A 25,101-nucleotide genomic window follows, 5' to 3' on the forward strand; every position below is an offset into this window, starting at 1 on the left:
TAATTGTACTTCTCTTTCGGCTCATTCTGCTCACAAAGCGAACATTCTCTCCAATCTAGGGCCCTTTGATGCAGAATGAATGGACTTTGGTAGCATTGCCTGCTGGCAAACAATATCTCAGATTTATCACCCAAGACCTAAAGCTATTCCTGAACAGGTGGTAAATGGAAATAGTCTGAAAACAAGACCATATGCAAATTTCTGTTCTAACGGGAGAAGACCGAGAGTGAGCGGCCACCCCAAGTAGGAGTGGGAGGCTTTAATTATATTGACACTGAACAATACAACGGCCTTTAAATGAGAGAAAACCAAAAAATGGCTGTAGACATTTGGGGCGTTTTTTAGAGATTTTGTGAATGAGACGTCTTGTCAGCGCTGTTTTGTAAGTAGGGCAAGGGGTGTGGGGATGTGGAGGTTTACGGTCTGTGTTAGTATATATATATATATTCTGTTTTTATGTTAAGTTGCAATTTTTAATAAGTACTTGAATCCAAATGTTGACACTAGCGGGCCACAATGTCCAGACGAGGACTCTAAAGACCAAATGTCTTACTTCAAAATGGAAGGGCGGATTGTTAGATATTACGATTGGTGATTGAATGAACCCAATTAAGAATGCAGAAAACTGCTTAAATGAAAAAAAAAAAAAAACACATCATAATCAATTTTACTGGGATTGTATGTGCTTCTTAGTATATAAAGTTACACCAAAATATAGCACATTTACCTGTCCAAACATGAAGCTTCCAGGACAGAATCCATTGAGGCAAAATGCTCAGGATAGAGCAATGTTCTCAAAAGGAGTTTGAAAAACAACATACTACATATATAGGGGTTTAATTGAAAGCATTGCATTTAGAATCCCAGGTTGTGACCACAGGAATGTGGGCAGTCATTTGGCGGGCATACATTATTCTCCTTTCCTAAGCGTTTGTCAATTCTTTCCCATTCAGACTTTGATATCAGTTATACAACTTTCACAAGTTTGGTCCTGAAAGATGCCACACTAATACTGAAATCACCAGTCGGGTGGCCCAAACCATGACCCCTATGGACCCCATAGAGATGGGTTGAGCATTCAGTGCTTGCTCGCCATTGTTTCTCATAATTTTGACCAATCAGCACACAACTCTGGCGAATCCCCGTCACATTTTTGCCATGCAAAATGTGTAAGGCATTTTTATTTTTTAAAATTTTTTTTATTTAAAATGTATAAAGCGCAAACTGTGGCTCAAAGGCATCAAGGCGCTAAGGCAGAGCAGTTTTACACAACAAGAACCACAGCCTAAGAAAGAAGTGAGGAAACTTGGTCTGAGCTTTCAAATGGAATGGCAAGACATTCCATAGCGTGGATCGACCACCCAGACACTAGCAACAACATTTTGGAATTTTCAGCAAGATTTGTGTTTTCGACCGAACTTCTAGCAGGATAATACCTTGCCAGTTTCTTTCTCAAAAAATGAGGCCCAACATTATAAAGAGCTCGATGCACCATACACAAAATCTTGAACTCAATCCTCGCTCCCACCGGCAACCAGTGAAGCCGGAGAAGCAGAGCAGTGGAAGAAGTCAGTTGGGGAACTTGGAGAGCAAGTCGGGCTGTTGCATTCTGAAGAACTTGAAGTCTCTGAATCTGATGCTTCTTTTGTCCTAAGAAGATACCATTACAGTAATCTAAGGACCTACATATGCATGCAGAAGTTGAACAAAGACCATTGCAATCCTTATAGACTTCATTTGCCCAGTGCAATTGTTGAAATGTGCCTTGGGTTTACTGGTGCAATTCTATTGACACAACCCTCCTTATTGCATGTATGCCATAGATATTTGTATACAAACACATCATCACGTCAAGGGCTAACTCGTATCTGTGTGTGTGTTTGTGTGTGGTGTGTGTGAAGAATGTTTGCATAAGTGGGGGCCTCCTCTGTGCCAGTATGTATAATATACGTGGTATAATAACCTAATTAAAAAGTCGTTTTACTAAGCTATTTTTCAATACTGTGAGTCTCGAAATTAGCCTTTTATTAGAAAACGACCATTCTGATTGAAGTCAATATAGCACAGCTTTGAAAATCCTTTTTGTGCCTTATAAAATAATTATTTTATTAAAAGTGAACACATCTTTATAGTTTGTTAAATAATTGTTGGTGAGTCCCAGGTTCTGCACACCAGGTCCTGCATTATAAAAGTAATAACATAATACACTTCCTGCATGAGTGCACTGTAATTACACTTCATTCTATGAGGGCAGTGACGGAAAAATCATTACGCCCCATGTTCAGCTTTAGCACCCAGTAGATTTCAGGTCGGTGATATAGCAGTGTTCACAGGTCAGTTGGCAAATGATTAGTGAGGACATGAGCAATACGTGAAGGTGACATGGCACATGTTCAGAGCAGACAAAAGAGGCAAACCTGTCTCAAAGAAATAGGACCCTGATACGATATGTAACAGTTTCCATGAAATACAAGTAGTGGGTCCCAACTCCATCTGTAAAGTAGGGCAACTAGAAGACCAGCAATTTAAATTGAAACAATTTAAAGTCTTTTGATGTGCAGTGGCAATGCTGATATAAAACCTTAGGATATCACATGCTAGAACACTTGAAAAATATCGATAATTTCTTTAACTTTGGATGGTGCTAATTTAAATGCTCAGAGAGGATTTAAAAACGTGCATTTAAAATAGGAGTAAAGGAGACCATGAAGCAACTTCACAGATATGCAAGGGCAGACATCCAGGGACAAAATCCCATCAAATTCTACATATGCCTCACCTGACATACACATAGCCTGCTTCACAGATGGGACATTGGTGCAGCGAAAGGGATTACTTGTGGGACCATTGTGTCCCTTCTATGCGTGAAACTCACAAATGTGTTGAATACCCGTAGTTGTGTTGTTTGGGTAAGTGGTCAGCTCCTATTCATGTGGGTACAGCATGTGCATTGTAGTGCCAGAGTGTAAAGATCCCGTCACTGACGACATGCATTTTTTAAAATTCTGGAGTTGTGGATTTCAGAAACATGGGTATCCAGATGCCTGCAAGCAATACACATGTGTGGCAGGAAACAATAGGCACAGAGGAAAAGGCCACATGGACTGATGCCTCTCAGAGTACACCCTAACATCACCGTAGCTATGGTCTGGACAGCAACTCCATCAGCACGTAGCACCTGGTGCAAATTAGGTAGGTCGAATACCTTGCACTAGCAGACTCACTTTTCAGAGTCCCCATAGAAACCAAATGCAGGATTTTTCTTGGGCACAATAAACATGTTTGTGAATTTACAACTTACCACACACCCTTGAAAGGGGTCGTAAAATCTCTCAAGGAGCTGAACCGTAGTGCTCTTCCCACAGCCGCTGCTTCCTACCAGGGCAAGAGTTTGTCCTTTTGCAACACGCAGGTTTAGACCCTGCAGAACCTGGACCTTTGGTCTTGTTGGATACGCAAATCTGGCTTCTCTAAATTCGATATTGCCATCAAAGTTATCCTAGGAACAAAAAAAACACAATTATACATATGTATGAAGCACACAATGCAGGAGGGACTGAGCATTGATTAACTCTATTGTGCTGTTTTATGGGGAGAATAAACAACAACATATTTTCTAAGTTGGTATCTGTTTGATTAGAACTATTTTACCAGTTCAGGAAGCATGATTTACTGGGATGAGTTATTATCAGTTTTCATCTACTTTTTGAGATTGACAGAATCTGCTGCCAGAGTCAAGTCACTCTTTATCTATTACATTTTCTGTTATGTGTCACTGATTATGTCCCTCTGCCAGAACATTCTGCGGCGTTACTAGATGTCTCCAAGATCTTTGTTTTTCAAATACAATGGGCCTCATTACGAGGTAGGTGGTAAGGGATTACCGGCACTGGTAAGGAGACTGGTGCCGGTAATCCCTTACCACCCTATTCCGAGGTCCCTTAGCGGGTCCCAAATTGCGGTACCGTTATTAGCTCCATCTCCATTGAGCCCTATGGGGGCTCGAATGGGAATGGGGAATGGTTCCCGGAATGGTTACTTACCGGGTCCTCCAAGGTTGGAATGACCCGGCAAGTCCCTATTTCGGGAACCCGCACCCGAAATGCGGTAAGGGGGTAGCCATGTTGCTAATAGCACCATGGCTACCTCCTACTTCGTAATGAGGCCCAATGTCTACTGTGCCCCTGTCCTTCTATTTCAGCTGCACTTTCTATGGCTGCTAATCTGCTGTTTGAGACCCGCCTCTTGTTTCATTCTCTTTCAATCGTATTTAAATGTGTTCACAGCCTGGCCCCTCCTTACCTTCCATCTCTGGTTTACTTCTACTAATCTCCTCGAGCTGTGTGCTCCCAGTCACAATATCGCTTAGCTGTTCCCAAACCCCCTTATGTTTCTTCTCGTCTTCGTTATTTTTTTCTTCTCATTCCATTTTACTGGAATTCTCTTCCTCTTTCAATCTGTTCTTCTACTTAATGTTTGGTCTGTACTCGTTTGAAGACTCATTTATTTATCTATGCAATCTGCTTAATTGTTAAACCTCCTCACATTGTCACATTGATTATTGTACTGTAGTTGTACTTTTAAGTGTAAGGGCGCTTTGGCGAATGCGCAGTATAAATAAGAATAAAAAACAAATACAAAATACCATGAAATATAACAGCATACAATTAAAGGCAGATTGGAAAAGGACTTAACGTTAGAAGGGTTTCTAGGATAAACAGAAGCCCTCTTAATGAGTGTTGGGACAGACATCCAGGTATGCCAAAGTGATGCTGGAAGTCCACAGACTTACGAAAGCCAAACTATCTCCCCAGTATACATGGAAGACTCATTCAACGGCAAGTTCAAACTGCAGTTTATTACAAAAAAAAAAAAAGGAATCAGCACAGGAACACAGAAATATTCATGCACATCTCAGCTTCCGCTGCCTCGCAGGCCAGTTATACCCAAAAAACACATCACCACTTTGTCATAACGTGGGCCTCTCTCCAGAAACCTATTGTGATCGTGGATTAGGTGCTGAGGCTTCAATAACCTATATGGGTACCTATAGGTGTTATTCTACAGCTCTTACATATCAGATGGCTGGTCTGTTCCATCCCCAATTTACTAATTATAACATTGTTTCACAGTTATGGACTTACAATTGGTGTGTGCCCGTTGCTACTCTCCCCATGGGTACTAAACTGTGATTGGCTAGAGTTGACATCCCCAGGCCTGGGACCCGAAACCCTTCTCAGCTCACTCTGCACCTTCTCAAGGCAATGTGAACGATTATGTGTCTGTATTGTAACTTGTGTACAACACGTTTGCCTTATGAGACCATGTCCTCCTTGCCACAACACTTGTTGATTATTGTTGCATACTAATTGCAGTCCGTGTCTGGCTGCCTGGGATCCACCCTACTTTATCATCACCTATCACTGTCCATTGTCTGCTTCAGCTTCATCAAGTGTCCAGAGACCATAAAAATGAGCTCTGTAGCAGCAAATTATGAGGATTTATTCCTGTTTTCTGTTGCTCGTCCCCTTGTCGTCTGGGGATTGGAATGTCTTTCCGTATCTCTTGACCTTGGCTGTGGGGCCTGTCTCACACGTCTTGCTCTCTGTTCAGCCTGAATCGGCTCAGCTTGTCCCTTTCTCAGAGATCTGAGGACTGCTGTCATTTTCCTAAACCTTATACTGTGGTTCCTACATTGTCCACGCTATACTACATTCTTCATAGGTTAGTCACACTTGGCTCTGCCAGGTCCTATATGTGCTCCTGCAGTTCCATAGAGTTATTCACGTTAAGAATCTGCAAGCTTTGCTCAGGATATCTTGTGCCTTGTGGTTTCTGTGTTGCTGCATTTGGCTAATGGCAACAATAATAAAAGCAATGACAGTGTGTATATGTATCCGTCCTCTAACTATAGAACTGTATCCTCATGTTCTTCATTTATTCGAGTGTATGTTTTTGTCACGCAATGTGGATTGAACATGTGCTTCATGTCTAACGCTGCTTTGTTGTGATGGCTTCTTGATGCTTAGTCCAGGCTGTCCATATAGGTGTCTCTGACCATGGCCTGTGGGTCTTCATTTAGGCATGGGTAGATTTGTACTGTACATGGTCTGTGTTAGGGAGATTTCTCACACACATGCTAAATTCCCTCCACCTTAGAGCCCTCCACCTCTTTTGCTATATTTTGGGGCTTTGAAATTTTCATTTTCCATGTGTTTCCTTTTGTGTTCTTTTGTTATGGAGTTTTAAAACAACTCCATAGGCATCATCTTTTTCTGTGTGTCACACAGCACCTTCACTGCAGTGACACAGGGATGTCTTTCAGACTTCCCAAAGGTTTAAATACCTTCTCTGGGACTGACTACCATCTCCCAGAGCATGTAAAGTTAAATTGGCTTTACTAGTCTTTTTAAATGTATTGACCCAGCACACCCTATCTTACTATAGAATGCTGGAGGGGTTGCCTAGCTTCCCCTGAGTCAAAACACTCATTTAACAGTCAAATGATACCCTTTCCTACTTTAAATGGCTGGTGGCAGTGGTTTAGATCAACTACCATGATTTCTACCGACCGCTAAGAACGGTAGCTAAAAATCGGGTCATGTTTTTCAATATGGCGGCCAAGACCTGTCTGTAAAAACAGACTCCGGTCATCTTTTTTTGCCATTTCTTTTAGGAAGGTCTTTCTTGTGTTTGTCTCTGCGTGCCAAACCAGTCTCTTTGTTCGTTGGCCTTTGGCAGGCTTCAGTGCTGAAGCCGTCCTGTGGTGCCTGAGTGTCTGGGGTGGACATGATGTGAGGGAGGTGCCCGAAACTCCCTGTGCTTAGTCTCTTAGGAGACCTGAAAGCACTCTGTCGTGATTGGCCAGCTGGCTGTATCGCAAGGACAGCCACCCTGTGTGAGTGACAGCCAGGCTGGAATGAATGGGGTAAAACTGTTTAAAAGCAGGTCTCTGGGACTTGAAAGGAGAGTCGACCACTGGAATGAAAGAACCGAAGACGAGCTGAAGGAAGAGGACTGCTGCAACTACTGGATGACTTGTGAAGCCCTGCTGCAGGTCCGAATTGCCTGAAACTCCAATTGACAGAGAAGCCCCTCAAGTTTAACTTCTTCCCTTGAGTTTGGTGGGAACAACCAACTCGCAAGCCACCTGGACACTGTCCCCATCTGGTCGAATTTTCATCACAGTGCTGTTGAAAACCGGATAGCCAGAGGGAAGGAAACCAGCTTGTGGATTTTAAGGCACTCACACCTTAAACAGATGTGTTGCTAAGCTTTTGGCTTCATCCCTGGGCAGTACAGGAACCTCCCTACGTCCAGCTTCTTGTCCCCATGATTGAAGCTCAGGAAATGCGAGATCTGCTCGAACTGCCAGGAACAACTGCCTCAGCTACAGCTCTTATTCAATACCAAGGTACTGTGCAAACCGGGTCCGGAAATCTTTTCGGCCATTGCGAGAGTTCGGGGAAACTTTCTCAACTCTGAAGGCTAGTCCTTCCCTAAACATTCATCAAACCTTTCGCCTAGCCAAAATCTTCTAAACTCTGTGGCAAAGACTTGACCGTTATCTACCAGAACTGTGCTATCCTACACAAAGACTCTGAACCATTGACTTTGGGCCAGGCCTATTGAGAAGAATTGGTGGTTGTAGCTAACTGAAACTCTTTGCCCTGCCTATGAATGCGTTTTGGCTGTCTGTTCTTATAACCTTGTCTTTTTACCCCTTTATTAAGTATCTGAAGTGCCATTTTGCTCCCACTTCAGGGGAACTAAACTTGTTCAGTTACTTACCGGTTGTATTTTTGTGGTTTATTAGTGTGTGATATTGAGCTGATTATGCTAGTGTAATGTTTTAGAACTGACTGAGTAAATACGTGTATATTCTTTCACCAAGAAACCTTGAGTAAATGTTTGTTTGAATCACTGTATTAGTTGGTCCTTTGTGTAACTTGTTCTACTGCTCACTTAAACTCTTGAGATAAGTCTGGTTGCTCAGCCATCGCTACCACTTTGCTGTGTAGTAGAGGCTTGTAACAAAGGTGAAATTGTGCTTACACTTGTAGTCTTGATTGCATTTAGTGTTCCCAAAGGGTACTGCAGGTGATTCTATCTAACAGTCTGTATGCCTGATTGAGAGGATACCTCTCAGTGTATGTATCTATCATTGGTGCATATGGGATTTGTCTGAAATGGAATGGGTGATTTCAGTGTTTTCTGGCCTTCCGTCTCGTCATGAACTTGATGCGAGGGGGGGTCCTAGTATACCGACCCCCTCTTCAAGAAGATGGACATTTCAACACATTTCTGTTCAGTTGGAAGGCCTCACAGCAGCAAACAGAAATGAAAACAGTGACAAAACTGTGAGCCCATTTGTGCTTTTGAAGCTATTTTCTTCTGTCACAGAGTATTTGCAACAACATGATATTAAGGGGGTAATTCATAGAATTAAGCGCACAAGTGGCACACGCGGCTGACGCACGGTGTGCGCGTGCGAATCCCTGCGCCAGCCGCGTGCGCTAAAATCCATTTCCGCGCACAGCGTATTAATGGATTCCAGCCACCAAAACCAGCCGTGGCGCACAGTGGCGCAGCGACCCTGCAGCAGCGCCAGTTACGCCCCCAAGAACGCCTCTCGCGCAGGGAAAAGCCATCAATATACCAAATCCAGCGCAAAGGGCTGCGCTAACCCTGTACCAGCACGGCAAGCGGGCTACGTGTATCACTGGGGTGCGCGGGAAGTACCTCATGCGATTGGCCCCGTGCGAGCAGGGTACGCGTATTTCAGGGGTGCGCGGGAAGTTCCACACACGATTTCCGCAGCGTACGCGTATCTCAGGGGTGCGCGGGAAGTGCCACACGCGATTTCAGCAGGGTACGTGTATCTCATGGGTGCGCAGGAATTTCCACATGCGATTGGGCCCGTGCAAGCAGGGTACGCATATCTCAGGGGTGCGCAGGAAGGGCCACACGCGATTTCAGCAGGGTACGTGTATTTCAGGGGTGCGCGGGAATTTCCACACGCGATTGGGGGTATGCGTATCTCAGGGGTGCACGGGAAGTGCCACACGCGATTTCAGCAGGGTACGTGTATTTCAGGGGTGCGCAGGAATTTCCACACGCGATTGGGGGTACGTGTATCTCAGGGGTGCGCGGGAAGTGCCACATGCGATTTCAGCACGGTACGTGTATTCCCTGGTGCGGGGGAAGTTTCACACGCGATTGGGCCCATGCGAGCAGGGTACGCGCATTTCAGGGTTGCGCGGGAAGTTCCACACGCGATTCCATAAGGGTACAGGTATTACAGGGGTGCGCGGGGAGCACCACACGTGAATTGCATGTGTGGGTCCTCCCAGGTGTTCCCTCTACACCCTCCACGGCCCCTGCAGGTGGCTCACACCACAGGGGCCTACCCTGCACATGTCCTGCAGGCACACCATCCACCATGGCCATGACCCCCAGCCAACCCACATGTCAACTTGCACTACTGCCCACCAACGCACGTCCCCCTGCACCCCCAGCCACCAGGGGCACCCTCCACCAGGCCCCCACCCATGTCTCCCACCACCCCCACCCCCCAGCCACCAGGGGCAGCCTCCACCAGGCCCCCACCCATGTCTCCCACCACCCCACCCCCCCAGTCACCAGGGGCAGCCTCCACCCACCCCCACCCATGTCTCCCAGCACCCCCACCCCCCAGCCACCAGGGGCAGCCTCCACCAGGCCCCCACCCATGTCCCCCAGCACCCCCACCCCCCAGCACTGTGGGGCACCTACCAGCAGGCCCCCACCCATGTCCAACTCATGTTCCCCACCACCCCCATCCCCCAGCACTGTGGGGCACCTGCCAGCAGGCCCCCACCCATGTCCAACTCATGTTCCCCAGCACCCCCACCACCCAGCACTGTGGGGCACCTGCCAGCAGGCCCCCACCCATGTCCAACTCATGTCTCCCACCACCCCCACCCCCCAGCACTGTGGGGTACCTGCCAGCAGGCCCCCACCCATGTCCAACTCATGTTCCCCACCACCCCCACCCCCCAGCACTGTGGGGCACCCACCACCAGGCCCCCACCCATGTCTCCCACCACCCCCACCCCCCAGCAGTGCAGGGGCACCCAACACCAGGCCCCCACCCATGTCTCCCAGCACCCCCACCCCCCAGCCACCAGGGGCACCCACCACCAGGCCCCCACCCATGTCTCCCACCACCCCCACCCCCCAGCAGTGCAGGGGCAGCCTCCACCAGGCCCCCACCCATGTCTCCCAGCACCCCCACCCCCCAGCACTGTGGGGCACCTGCCAGCAGGCCCCCACCCATGTCCAACTCATGTTCCCCACCACCCCCACCCCCCAACACTGTGGGGCACCTGCCAGCAGGCCCCCACCCATGTCCAACTCATGTTCCCCACCACCCCCACCCCCAGCAGTGCAGGGGCAGCCTCCACCAGGCCCCCACCCATGTCTCCCACCACCCCCACCCCCCAGCACTGTGGCCCACCTGCCAGCAGGCCCCCACCCATGTGAAACTCATGTCTCCCACCACCCCCACCCCCCAGCACTGTGGGGCACCTGCCAGCAGGCCCCCACCCATGTCCAACTCATGTTCCCCACCACCCCCACTCCCCAGCACTGTGGGGCACCTGCCAGCAGGCCCCCACCCATGTCCAACTCATGTTCCCCACCACCCCCACCCCCCAGCACTATGGTGCACCTGCCAGCAGGCCCCCACCCATGTCCAACTCATGTTCCCCACCACCCCCACCCCCCAGCACTGTGGGGCACCTGCCAGCAGGCCCCCACCCATGTCCAACTCATGTCTCCCACCACCCCCACCCCCCAGCACTGTGGGGCACCTGCCAGCAGGCCCCCACCCATGTGAAACTCATGTTCCCCACCACCCCCATCCCACAGCACTGTGGGGCACCTGCCAGCAGGCCCCCACCCATGTCCAACTCATGTTCCCCACCACCCCCACCCCCCAGCAGTGCAGGGGCAGCCTCCACCAGGCCCCCACCCATGTCTCCCACCACCCCCACCCCCCAGCAGTGCAGGGGCAGCCTCCACCAGGCCCCCACCCATGTCCAACACATGTCTCCCACCACCCCCACCCCCCAGCACTGTGGCCCACCTGCCAGCAGGCCCCCACCCATGTCAAACTCATGTCTCCCACCCCCCCCCACCCCCCAGCACTGTGGCCCACCTGCCAGCAGGCCCCCACCCATGTCCAACTCATGTCTCCCACCACCCCCATCCCCCCAGCACTGTGGGGCACCTGCCAGCAGGCCCCCACCCATGTGAAACTCATGTTCCCCACCACCCCCACCCCCCAGCAGTGCAGGGGCAGCCTCCACCAGGCCCCCACCCATGTCTACCACCACCCCCACCCCCCAGCCACCAGGGACAGCCTCCACCAGGACCCCACTCATGTCTCCCACCACCCCCACCCCCCAGCAGTGCAGGGGCAGCCTCCACCAGGCCCCCACCCATGTCCAACTCATGTCTCCCACCACCCCCACCCCCCAGCACTGTGGGGCACCTGCCAGCAGGCCCCCACCCATGTCCAACTCATGTTCCCCAGCCAACATGTCATCACAATCTAGATCCCTGGTCCCTATGGTCAGCCTCCAAATGCAAAACACCCACCCGATTATTGCATCCACCCACTCATAATTAGCAATTACATCACAGAACACCAATTGCAAGTTCCGAAACAAACACATGTCCCTCACATACACCCAATGGGTGTCAGTGAATCTCAAAACACATATCATGAAACCAATGAGATACCACACATTGAAGATCACCTAAAAAAATATGTATTAAAGGAAACATAAATAGAATAAAAAATGAAGAAACAGAAATGTGAATGTACAAAAATGAAAAGAAGCATGTCCGTTAAAAAAAAGAAAAACCAAAAATAAAAATCCAAAGTAATGTTGTCCAAAGTCAATGTCCACAAAACAAAATCCAATGGGAAATAAAAAAGAAAGCCATTGCTCCATGGTTAAAAAGTGAAAAAAAAATACAATCCAACTGTGAACTATGTACATGGCAACAAGCCAGGGTCCATAATCCCTACAAAAAAAAAGAAAACCTATCTAACTACACTAACTAATAAAAATAACTATATACAAAAATGTGGCCAATGTCCGAAAGGTCCAAATGAAATAAAAACGAAAATGAAACCTAACACTACCTACATAACTATGTACAAGGGCAGCGGGCTAGTTTCACGGCTCACTTGTGGATGTCCCGGGCCAGGGCATCATCAAACTCCTCCTCAATGTCCCGGAGGCGGTCCTCCTCCATGGCCCTGAGGGTTCGCAGGGCCGTCGACGTCTCCACCTCCAAACCACTGCGGATTGCCTCGAGGCACTCGGCCCGCCTCAGGGCCCTCCACATGGAGTTCTCCGCCCTGACCATTGTAAGCCGTGCCTCTTCCGCCCGCTGCCGCTCCGCATCTATGGCGTGGCCCAACCGCTGCCACACGGAAGACACTCTCTGTCCTGGGTGCTCCTGCCCTCCGGCCGATGCCTGCCCCTCCGATGTTGAAGGCCTCGAGCCTTCATGGCTCCCACCACGTTGCTGCTGCTGCTGTGCCTCTGCCCGTGCACTGCCTCCTGCTGCCTGCACATCCTCCGCCGGCTGGGGTGCAGTCGTAGATGTGGCCACCCCTGCTGGACGTCCGACTCCCGACTGTGGCAGGGGTGCCTCCTCCACCAGCCTGGCCGCACCGTCAGAGGCAGCTCCACAGCAGGGCACCCAGGTGACTGATGGGTGGGAAGATGGCACAGAGGACGACTGGCGCGTAGGGGGTCCAGCTGAGGAGGGGGTCGTACCAAGCCCCATCAGACGGAGCAATCCGGCCTGGGTGACCTGTCCCAGCAGGCTGACGTAGTCAACGAGCCATTCGAGATGACGTGCAGTCTCTTCATGAAAAGACTGCAGGTCACCTCGCATGGCCCGTTGACGCAACGCCACACCAGCCAGGACAGGCTCAACCCGGACCTGGATAGCCACGTCCGCAGGCAGAGGAAGGCCAGTTAACGTCAGCTGATCCCCTGCCTGAAAACCGGTCTGGACGTAGGCATCCCTGCTGGTGCAAGATGATGCAGGGACAGGATCAGGGACAGGATTGCACACAGGCACCTCCGCGGCGGCCTGTGCTGCCTCCTGTCCCAGGTTCTGCACTGCACCACTAGCACCAGTGGGATTCCCACCTCCAGACCCCGTCTCTGGTGCTTGCACGGCCTCCTCCTCCACCAAACCCCCCACCAACCTGGATGACTCCGTGCCATCTTCCCCTGTTGGGCCCTGTGGGGTCCCAGCTGCCCCTTCTGCTGCCGAGGAGTCCAACTCCAACCTCCGCCTCTTGGACCTCCCCCCGGCAGCTGCGGCCTGGGACGCGGCACCGGACTCCTCACTCCCCGACGAGATGACAACATGGGAGGGGAGCCGGGCCTTGCGTCTCCGGCTGGCGGTGGGATCCCCGCCGCTGTGCTCCACAGCACCTTCTCCGCCCTCTTCATCAGTTGACGCTGCAGACAGGGAGAAACAAAACACAGGCATCAGGGCACTGTACAATGGACACATACACACATGACAGTTGTACATGAGTGGCATTGGCAAACCCCAGACATGTCATCACAATCCCCAACACACATGTCATTACAACTCGCACACATGAGACATACCACAGCCATATCGCAACTGCCACCACCATCCATACACATACAACAGCCTGAGCAGCCAAAGGTGATCCAGACATCACATGCAACACAGGAAGTGCACCACACATGTACACACACCACCACACTTGCATGCATGTGTACACCTCTGCCAAGTGTCGCGGTGTTCAGACGGGCATCCATGTCACATCTGCCCATCAGGCTTCCACATACCGCTGTCACATGCATCCATGTTGCATCACTGTTGCACCCTTGTCAAATACACACACATGCACATGTACACAGCGCTGATACATGCAGCCGAAAACAACATACATGCGTGACATCACGGACATGTCTACTCACATACACATTCATCCAAACATGTGTGCCCACACAACTGCATTTGACATGCAAGCCCACACACACAAGCACCATCCATGTCTCACACATTACAGCCCTCGCATGTGTCAGACCCACGGCCCTGTACACCCCCACCCATACTCGACCCCATACAAACAGATGTGCAACCTGCACACTACTGAACAATCACCACACGCACTGCTCACAATCAGGATGCATGTGCACTCACCGCTCGACTCCAGACGGGTCTGCTTCTCAAGGACCTGGATGTGGAGCGCTGGTGATATGCGTTCCTGGACCCTCATCTGTTCTTCCGACAAGTGGCCCCGGCGCCCCTTCTCATCCGCTGCCTTCAAGAGGCGCCGGGCCTTGTTCAGGGTCCTGGACCTGAAGTCCTCCCAGCGCTTCCCGACATGTTGTAAGTCGCAGACTGCCACCCCCTCCGCGTTGATGGCAGTCACGATGTCAGTCCAGATCCGAGTCCGTCCTTCCTTGTCGGCGTGGGAACTTCCGAAGAGGGCATCATACTGCCCCAGGACTTGCTCCACCAGGACACCAACTTCGGTGGCACTGAATCTGGTGCCCCTCTGCCTCTCTGGCCGGGGGTTGTCAGTGGTCACAGATGGTGTTTGCCCCGACATGACAACCCCAGAGGCAGGAGTGGGTGGGCAACTGGGTCCTGGGGCTGGGCTGTCGAGCGATGGAATCCCAGTCGGGAGTCTTCGGTTCCAACAGGGGTGGTCACACCAACAGCACCCCTGGCTGATGTGCAGGCAGCAAATGGCAGGGCACGTGGGCAGCAGGCAGTCAGGCAGCAGCAGATGGCAGGTGGGAGCTTGCTCGGGGCTCTGGGGGGCAGTAGTTCGGCCTTCTGGGCAGGAGCATGGTCTTCCGTGTGCTTACACGTGGCCAGCTTGATACGGAGTGATTTGGCACGTGAAAAATCTGCACGTCAGCGTGTAATTCGAGGAAAGGCCCTTAGCGCGTAAGTGCGTCTGCACGCATATGCATTTTCATTGGACAGAAGGCCCCTCAAGCGCAAGCGCCCCTTTGACGTGACGCGTACAGACGTGCATGGGCATTACAGCGTGCGTGAAAAAATGCACGTCCGCGTGTAATACGAGGAAAGGGCCCATGCGTAAGCACGCGTGAAAAACTGCATGTCCGAGTGTAATACAAGGAAAGGGCCCATGCGCGTAATCGCGCGTGAAAAAGTGCACGTCCGCGTGTAATACAAGGAAAGGGCCCATGCGCGTAATCGAGAGTGAAAAAGTGCACGTCCGTTTGTGACGTGACGCGCGCGTGCGTTTCCCTCAGCACAGGTTAAAGGTGAGCAGGCCCAGCAGTTCGCTGTACGTGCCTTTCGTGGAGACCGACGTGTGTTGCTGCTAACTGTTGTTTCGCGCGCCATCACAACTTCACAAGGATGTATCTCTTCTTTTGGCGGGGGTATTGGCTACGTGTGTTTTTCTGCATCGCGCTAGTCAGACGGTGAGTCGCACACGCTCTTTTTCCCACTGCGGGTGCCCCTGTGTATCGCACCCATTTTCGATGTCATAGTAGCCTGCGTGTCCCACGCCTACGCGTTATTCGTGTTACTGGGTGCCACCGCGTACTGGGGGAGGTTTAATCCACACACGTAGACTGCAGGGTTGCGTGCACGGTTTTACTGCAGTTTTGGGGTGCCTGAGCATTGCGTGACCCGTCACCACATCACCGGGGTCACATACAGCCTTGCAGGTGCAGGGGGGCTGTTAACATCTTGCTTCCCACCCCCTTCGCCCCAATTGCCCAGGTCAATTGTGCTGTACACCTCCCATTGGCACCACTCCATCTGTGCCAGCACTACTACATCTGTGCCAGGGTTGGGAGGCCACCAAAGGTGAGGGGCGCCTCAGCTGGGTGTACTCCTCATGGCGGGCGTGGTCGGGGATGTGGCCGTGGTGACCAGGGAGTAGGGGGACTCCAGGGTGTCCAGGGCAGCCACAGAGGGGGAAGAGGCAGGGGTGCGCCACTTGAGCACAATGTTGTGCCATGTGTAGGTGCAGCCATGCCACCACCCCCTGTGGTTCCGGGGGATGCAACTCCTGCATCTGGCACTGGCACCCGTATGACCCGGCAGTCTGTTCCATCGACTGCCACGGGCCCAAGGGTGGTGGTAGCTGCAGGTGCAGCTGTGGACACCGCCACCCAGGCTCAGGGTCTGCCAGCGCAGGCTGCGTTGGCACTTGAAGAGCCCTTGGTAGATCTCCAACAGGCCAGGGTGGAAACCATAGGGGCAGGCCGGGCTGCTCAGACCAAGACACGTGTCCCTGGGGCAGTCATGTCATCTGCTGCCCCGAACAGCCGGGTGTTGGCAAGTGCAGGGGCAGATGCACCCTACAGCACCCCGGTTGTGAGTCTGCCAACCAGGACCGTTGCGGTCAATGACCCTGCCACAGCTGATGTTGCTGCGCAGGGTCCATTAGTGGGCACCCAGCTGCCACTGACACAAGTCAGGCCTTTGGTCATCCCTCCACCTGCCACTCCCTCGGCTCAATCCACCAAACCCACTGGCCATACTGGTCAGGGCAGCATTAGCCAGCAAGGGTCTGCGCCACAGTCCAAGAGGAGGAAGGTTGCACCTGCAGCACAGGCTGGGACCCCACACACAGCCACGACCTCCTGCACGTCGAGGAAGAATCCTTTCTGTAAGCAGGAACTGGACTTCCTCGTGGACTACGTGCGGGGCCACAGCCGTGACATGCTAGTGGGTGCCAATAGTCAGACTACGGCTGCCCAACGTGACACCCACTGGAAGCATGTTGCGGAACATGTCAGTTCATTCGGCCATGAGGTGCGCACGGCGCAGGAGTGCAAAAAGCGCTGGAATGACATCAAGCGCAGCACTAAGGCTAAGCGTGCCTCAAATTACAACTTGACTCTGGTGACTGGCGGTGGGCCTGCACCAGAGGAGGAAGAACTCACTCCACATGAGGCTCTCGTTGCGGAGTTCATACCACCAGAATTGGTCGATGGAGTGGGAGAGATGCTGGACGTTGATGCCCAGTCCAGTGAGTGTTGATGCGTGTTTGTTGAGGACGTGTGTGTTTCACTTGTGGGATGTGTTGTGCATGATTGCTGCTACATGTGACGTGTACATGGTTCTGATGTGTAAGTAATGCAATGCTACCGTCATGCATGTCTCCTCTGCCTGCATGCGGGACTCCATGTGGGCATGCTCCCTTGCCCCTCCTCCGCCACTCTGCACCCCAGTTCCACCTTTGCACTGGTCTGCTTCATTCTTGCCAATGTGTAGTTTCTTGCTCATGTGTCCTGTGTAGATGCTAACTTCCAGCGTAGAAACTGCCAGACATATGCCGTTTGGTACAGCCTTAGTACTCGATGCAGGGTATCCCACTTCTACTGTGCATGGGTCAGATGTCCCGCAGGGACATGAGTGCCCATTCATGCTCCATGTGCATTGCACGCATGCCCCTATGTGTCCTTGACTGGATGATCACTGTAATATGAGTCCTTGGTTACATACATTGCCTGCCATATTATCGGCCTCCCCATGTCAACTGTGGCTCAGTCCTGCGTTGCACACATGTTTAGGCTCTGACAATCTGTGTGGCTCACAGGCCTCAGCCTGTTCAATGGCCTATGACTCTGTCCAACTCTTGTCGTGTCTTCTTCACACGTCATGTGTCCTGCCCACTGTCCCAGCATCATTTGCAGTGTTGTAATTTCAATCACATTAAGCTGTTGATGCCAGTCAACACTTCCTGTCAATACACAGGTGTATGGTCAGCCTTTTGATACCATGCTAGGCATCCCTGCTTTGCTACTGGGGTGGAGGGGTGCTTGGCTTCTAGACATGGTACACATTGAATGCACAATGCACGTGATGTCTGAATTTGAAATTGCACTGCCTTCACATTTCCTGGCACACACCATGGAGTGCTTGTACATGTAGGTAGTGAGTGGCGTACACATTTTCTGCACTGCATAGACCCACTTCCATGGAAACTGCCACCTTTCAACAGGTCTGATCACAGAAGCTATTCAAAGTAGACCCAGCATGCATGCCAGGTCATATGTTGTGTGTCACATGTCTGCCGGATGCCTTTGCTGTCGGTGTGTGTGTGTGTCGTGTGCTTCTGACATGTGTAGTGACCTTTTCCTCTCTATTTTTCAGGTGATGACGCAATGGATGCAGAGGATGGTGTTGTCATGCCAGACACAGGGTTGGTAAGACCACATCAACCCAGCACTAGTGGGGGTCGTGGGGTGGTAGGCCACGAAAACCCCCAAGTGCTGCAGTCCATCCTGTCTCTGGCTGCCTATGAGTCCAGCCTGGATGACGACTCTGACGTCCATGTTGAGTTGGATGAGCATCAAGTCCATGTGTCAGGGGTGAGTGATTCTGATGTGGACACTCCTCTGTCTGCGACACCTGCACTGAGGGATCAGACAGTCTTGGTTCCTCCGCCCATGGTGGATCGGGACGCAGGGTCACCCTCCACACCAGTCACTGATGTGCCTGGGACATCACGTCGACGGGGGCATGTAGTCGTGCAGCCGCAGGTGGTGCCAACACAGCGAGGACCCCCGGTCCTTGGGTCCCGCAGGGGTCAAGCCCGGCAACGCGGTCACCGCGCGCAACCGCTGTATACTGAGTGGGAGCAAGACATGACTGCCAATTCCGAACGGCAGGGGGCAGCAATGGAGAACATCGCTGACAGCATGGAGCGTGTGGCCCGATCTGTGCTCCCCCCTGCTAGGCAGGTGCTTCTCCAGCAGCAGGCGGCACGGTCCACGGCCCACTCGCTCAGGCTGGGCATGGCGGCCTCAGACAGGGCACGCCAGGCTGAAATGTCGTCTCTGCGTCAAGCAATTGCTGCTCACGCAGAGGCGCACATGGATGCCCTGAGGGAGGAGTATGCTTCCCTCAGATCCACTCTGGGTGTCCTTATGATGTCCCAGAGGCAGCAGGCAGAGGAGAGGTTTGCACAGCTTGAGCGTACCATCTCGGCTGAGCTACAGGCTTGCCGGGAGGTGCAGCGGTTGTCCAGCCAGGCCTTGCAGGAGGAACTCCGTGTTACACGTGCTACCTTGCAAGAGGAAGCACGTGTATCACGTGAGGTTCTGCATGTAGACCTATGTAACATCGCCACACAGAACCAGGCTCACCCGTCCGGCAGACTTGCTGCCGACGAGGGGCAAGCTACGGCTAGGCGTGGCCAGGCTACTGTGCCACGTCCTCCTTTACAGGATGAGCCAGACTCGGACGACCATCTATCTCCCACATAGGTCGTGCTGTGCAGGCGTTGAGCCCATGGAGGTTTTTTTTTTGGCTCAGCATCATCGCATGTGGGTGTTGAGCAGCACCCTGTACCTCCCCCCTCCTGGGTGCCTCCCCTCCCCCCCCGGGTCGTATGTGGCCATTTTTGATTTTTCTTTTAGTTTAGTTAGTTAAGTTTCTGTTTGATAGTTAGTTTAAATAGCTAATGTAGGTTTTCCATAGTTAGTGTAATTAGTTAATAGTTGAGTTAGTTTAAAATTGCTAGTCTATTGTGCTTTCATGTGACGGTGCGGTGCCTTGTGGCTTTTGAAGGCACCCACTGTCTGTTCCAGCTGGGCCCTTCATGGTTGTCTTGTGTATGTGTTTGCTGCTTGGGGTCCTTGACTCACATATGCCACTCCTGCCTCCCTTATCCATGGGCTCGCAAGGATGGTTCGGTGTTACAGAACATTACACAAGGGCTTTGGACTGTCATATCTGTGGCATGTCTGGTGCTGTGTGACTTGTGTTGACACCCCTAGTGGGGATGATTTAGGTGTCATTGTCCACTGTTCAGCTTTTGCTAGATGGGGTGTTTCATGATTAATGTGGACATTGATTGCTATGCATTGTGTAGTATATTTCATATCTTTCCTGTACACGTGCTTGTTGAAATTCATGCTGTAGATAGTGTTCCACACTTTGGAGGTGAAAGACGGACTGATGGTGTGATTTGCGATGTATCTCTCTGACATGGTCAAGTAATGAGATGCCTGATGAGACACACACAGATCACTTTGAAGCATTAATCATGTGTTTCATGCCCTTTCTGCAGGGGGATGAGCCTCCAGAGCACCTTTGCCAGCAGACATGGCCCATTGGACGACGGAATTCCTGACCCGTTTGTTGGTGCCCACATGCACATGTGTGCACAAGCAGAGGCACAGTGATTGCAGACCCACATCCTAGAACTGCTGACATGTTCCAAGGAACTCCAGGCAAGGTGAGCATCACAGGGGGGCCACGACACAGCAAAGCTTGCACCAGGTGAGTTGCACATGCAGGCTTAGTCACAGCACTGAGGGTGAGCTTAGACGAATATTGGTGTTGAAGCACACAATGCAGCTCAGATGTGTTTGTGGACTGATGGCTGTTGATAGTAGGGTTGTCTGCAGGGGCAGTGGCACATACCCTTCGGTACACCAAGGTTCATTGAGGCACTTGTATCAACCATGTAGCCTTCCGAGACATGGAAAGGGGCAGCTCACAGGGACATACAGCAAGGGACATACTCGGGTGCAGTGCATGTCTTTTCCACGTACTTCATGATAAATGCACTGCCAACTTTGTTTTGGTCATGGTGGTACGCAACTTGCTCTGTAGTCATGGCTTGCTATATGGGTCTGTCTGCTTACCCAGGGAACATTGCATGTTGTGTGAATTGTGACACATTGGTGTTCCATTTGCCACGCACCCACCAGCGGCTGACTTACTGCATTGACTGTGTATGACCCGTCACAGGGGTGATGTTATATATGGGTACGAAGCATCGAGCACAGATTGTCTGTTTGTAGAGTAGTTTGTTGCTATGGGGCATGTTTGGTGTTGTGTTTTTGTGTAATTGGCACATACAGGTTGTTGACTGTGGCTCTATTTGCAGCATTGCAGTGCTCCTGTAACCGGACCGAGAGTGCGCATGCAGGAGGCCAGCACTCAAAACCAGAGCTAAGTGTCTTGTTGTTTTTCTTTCGAACTGCTCTGCATAGGCTTGCTGGGGAGTGTACTGATGCATGGATGTATGTGTGGTTCAATTTGCTATGTTTTTTTTCCCTAATCACCCGTGATCCTATGCAATTTTGAAACCTGTACCCTCTACCCGGTGTTCCTGCTTCCCGTGCCTATCCAAGCAACGTTCCCTGACCCTCTTTCCCCACTGGGGTTGCGGATGCCTGTGTAAGCCCCGAACTTGCAGGCGCCAAAACCCTAGAGGGGGTGGTTGGTTCGTACCACTCCTGAGCCTGGACTACAGAAGGCCATGACAATGATGTCCAAGTTTGTTTGGATTGTGTATGTGTTCATGCAGGTTGTACATTTTCGTGCATTCCCTAGTTTCATGTGTCATTCCTCCTCCCCTCTCCTGCCACTCAATCCAGTCATCCAGTGTGTCTACACCTGTCCAGACTGCATATCCCTGAACCTCATTCCCCACCAGGGTCTCAGGGGCCTGTGTGAGTTTGACCTTGCAGGCACCCGGGACATGGTGTGGGTGGTTGTTTCATGACACTCCCGCGCCTGTACAGGGGACCTGTGACAGTACACATCCATTCATGGTGCATCATCCTATGTCATGTACCACACATGTCTCACATCCTGTCGTGACATTTTTTGCTGTGCTACCTTGGTTGTTGCATCATTGTGGTAGTACTTGGCGTTTGTGAGGTACTGCTACGTCAAGTCATCTACTGGAGGGTGTTCGGGTTCGTTTTCATGCCTTGGATTTCGTGATTTTGGAAATGAGTGTGGATTCTGAGGGTTCAAGCATCTTTTTACACACAAGGTGGGAGATGGCCACAAAGGGTAAAGGTGATCCTGTGGCCAGGTGGAAATGAGGGTTGGAGGCTCCATGACCCAGGTGCAGTTGTTCAGTGGGTCAATGTCATTTGTGAGGGAGGGGGGGGTTGTTGATAGTTGCGTTGCCCTGCAGTGTGATGGGAACTCTGACATAGTAATGTTGTTATCCTATGTACATGTTGTGTTCTGCTGATCAATGCCTGTTCATGTGTTGTGTTTTCCTTTCAGGTGCGAGGGGATAGTTGTGGTTTGACATGCTGGGGTGTACACATGGTGGATGTTCACATGTGATGTGTAGGCAACACTGATGGTCACTTGAGTACACATGCATATGTGGAGTGCATGTCCTTGCAGAACCACACCCTTGCACTCGGATGCACTCCATGTACTCCCACCCTTGAATATCCATGTGTACACTGTTTGCCTTCTGGTGCCCACTGTGTCCCGGCAGCACATGTTCTGTGACCGATTATGGTTCCAGTACATGCCTAATTTGATGTTTGATGTGGTCTGTCACTTAGATGTGATGCTCAGGGTGTGCATCACACACAATGGCTGTTCACTGTGCTGTGTGCTGAGCAGTGTGATGCAGGAGTAGGACGCTGCACACATGAGCTGCAGTGTTGATTTTGCAATGCATAATGTGCATGTAGACAGGCATTCATTGTGATGTTACGTCTACGACTGTTGTAATGCAATTGGAAACGACTTATTTTGGGTGGGACATTTTGTTGGTCTGTCATTTCATCTGATTCCGGGTCAGGCATCATTGTCCGATGCCACTGTACATTTAGGACATGGCAATGTGTACCTTATCGTTACTGCGTTGGTGTATGGGTATTGCTTGCCATGTCATGTTGATGTTTGGGAGGGTTTGACTGACATGACAGTGATGGCCATGGCCTGTTTTTGCAGGTGTGTGTGATGCACACCTTGCATGTCCGGGTCATCCGCTTCTCAGAGCAACTAGCTGGGGGTAGGTTTCTCTCCGCAGCAGGGCCCTCCCCCTGGAACAGACTTCCTGCCTGACTTGAACTTGAGGCGAACCATCTCCAGTTCTGGAAGCACCTCAAGACCTTCCTCTTTGCTTCTGCTTACTCTCTGCCTCTCCCTTGCAGAATTCTTCACTGGAACTGCACAGGAGCTGCAACTGGGACAATCTCACCAACCTCGGTCCCTGGCTCAGCCACTCTCCACTTGCACTGCCTCCCTGGCAACCCCTGCACTGCAGTACTGTCTCTCTATCCCTACAGCCCTCCCTTCCCAGCACTTGTCTGCACTTACCTTTGCAGTTGCCACCAGGCGACCTATGTATTATTTTTTTGGCCTACTTCCCCTGTACTGGACTCCCCCCCCACCCTTCCCCTTGCACTTTTCCCTTCCCCCTACCCCTGCACTTGCACAATCTCAATGACACCTGGCCTAGTAGTACCGTTCTCTGTGTTCCCTTGTTCCCCCCTCCCTGCCTCATTGTGCCTTGGAATACTTGTGTATGGCCCATATCATGTCACATGTCATATGTGTGCATTTTGGTCAGACAGGATAGCTTGTGTTTAAGTAGCTAGGGATGCAGACGATGTGGCACTTCCATGGCAACTATCTCAGGGTGGTAGGGTTGTGACAGTTGACTGTCTCTTTGTCATCATCGATTGTCACCTGGTATGTGCCAGGCCTGTGTGCACTCCGCAGGGGTGGGAGTTTAGGTGAAAAATGTGGCCACAAGCTGGGTCCGGGCTTCCTCGCCACGTGCCCTGTCCCCTCCCATGGGCAGCGCCTGTGCCTGGGGATGTGGGGGCACCACCATGTCCACCGGGACGCCCTGCCGTGTTGCAACATTGTGCAGGACACATGCTGCCACAATGATCCTGCACACTACTGGTGGTGCATAGAGTAGTTGCCCACCAGAGCGGTCAAGGGAGTGGAAACGTGACTTGAGCACTCCGAATGTGCGCTCCACTATGCCCCTGGTTGCAATATGGGCGGCGTTGTATCTTACCTGGGGTGATGTGGTGGGGTTCCGGATTGGCGTCATCATGTGGTTGCTCAGAGGGTAGGCACTGTCCCCTGGGGAGGTGATAATAGTTGAGATTATTAGGGTTTGGATATTTGTCTGTGTGTGACTTGCATGCATGTGCAAGGGCATTTGTACTGACCTAGGAGCCATGTGTCGCCATGCTGCCCAGCTTCCAGGGCCCGGCTCAGGGCGGACATTCTGTATATGAAACTGTCATGGGTGGAGCCAGGGTAGTTTGCATAGACAGAGGTGTTGATTCCCTTTGCATCGCATACCACCTGTACATTGATGGAATGCCAGTGCTTGCGGTTTCGGTAGATGTGCTCAGTGGCCCTAGGTGGACGTAGGGCCACATGGGTGCAATCTATGGCACCGAGCACTTTGGGGAAGTGTGCCACACTGAAAAAATCCAGGACAACGGCCTGCCTTTCTGCGGGTGTTCTGGGCATGTATATGTGCCTGCGGACTGAGGGGCGTGCTGTCATGATTGCCAGTACCTGGTGTAGGCAGTGTGACTGCGTGGCCTGTGAGACCCCCCCCCACTATGGCAGTGGTCCGCTAAAACGACCCAGTGGCCAAAAAATGCAGGACATTGAGCAGCTTCTCCAAGGGGCTCAATGCTTGGGAGCAAAGGGTGGGGGATGTGAGGTCAACTTCCCACTCCCTGACCAGGTCTAGGATGATATTGGGTGGAAACCTATACCTGCCGTAGACCTGGTCGTCAGGCATCCCAAAAAGGCTTGTCCGTGGTGCAAAAATGCGTGCCCTGGCTATTCTCCTCCTCCTGCGGTGTCCCACGATCAGTGCAGCGACAAATGGGGCATTCATCGAAGCTGTATATACGCGTTTGTTGTTTGCACGCACTTTTATGCTGTGCGCGGGACGCCTCCGCCTGCCTTCATGTGGGCGGACTCGTTGACGCCTGTGCACGTCTTTTGCCATGCGCGGGTTTCCCGTATTCGGGTGTCATCGCGTGTGATCGGAGGGGAGTGAGCGTACATGCAATTGGCCTGGGTACGTGTGTTCCGGGGTGCGCGGGTAGTTCCAGACGCGAATAGCCTGGGTACGTGTGTTCCGGGGTGCCGGGAACTTTCACACGCGATTGGTTGAAATCCACGTGTGTTCTGTCATCACGTGCAATGAGGGATACACCCGTGCACGTCACGTCACAGACGCGCTCACGCGCTGAGGGCCTTTGGTCCAATGAAATCGCATATGCG

At 51.7% G+C, this 25,101-nt stretch overlaps 1 protein-coding gene across 1 annotated transcript in view; it reads right to left on the bottom strand.

Moving 5' to 3' along the window:
* LOC138568836 (ATP-dependent translocase ABCB1-like) overlaps positions 1-25,101 on the bottom strand; it is a 615,126-nt gene that overhangs the window by 43,692 nt on the left and 546,333 nt on the right. Inside the window, exon 20 of the mRNA XM_069646608.1 lies at positions 3,302-3,499. Coding sequence (XP_069502709.1) covers positions 3,302-3,499 — 198 coding nt within the window. The remainder of the gene's footprint in view (positions 1-3,301; positions 3,500-25,101) is intronic.

Source organism: Ambystoma mexicanum, chromosome 2q (assembly GCF_040938575.1).
Source record: "Ambystoma mexicanum isolate Mex_15411 chromosome 2q, UKY_AmexF1_1, whole genome shotgun sequence".
Taxonomy (NCBI): Eukaryota; Metazoa; Chordata; class Amphibia; order Caudata; family Ambystomatidae; genus Ambystoma; species Ambystoma mexicanum.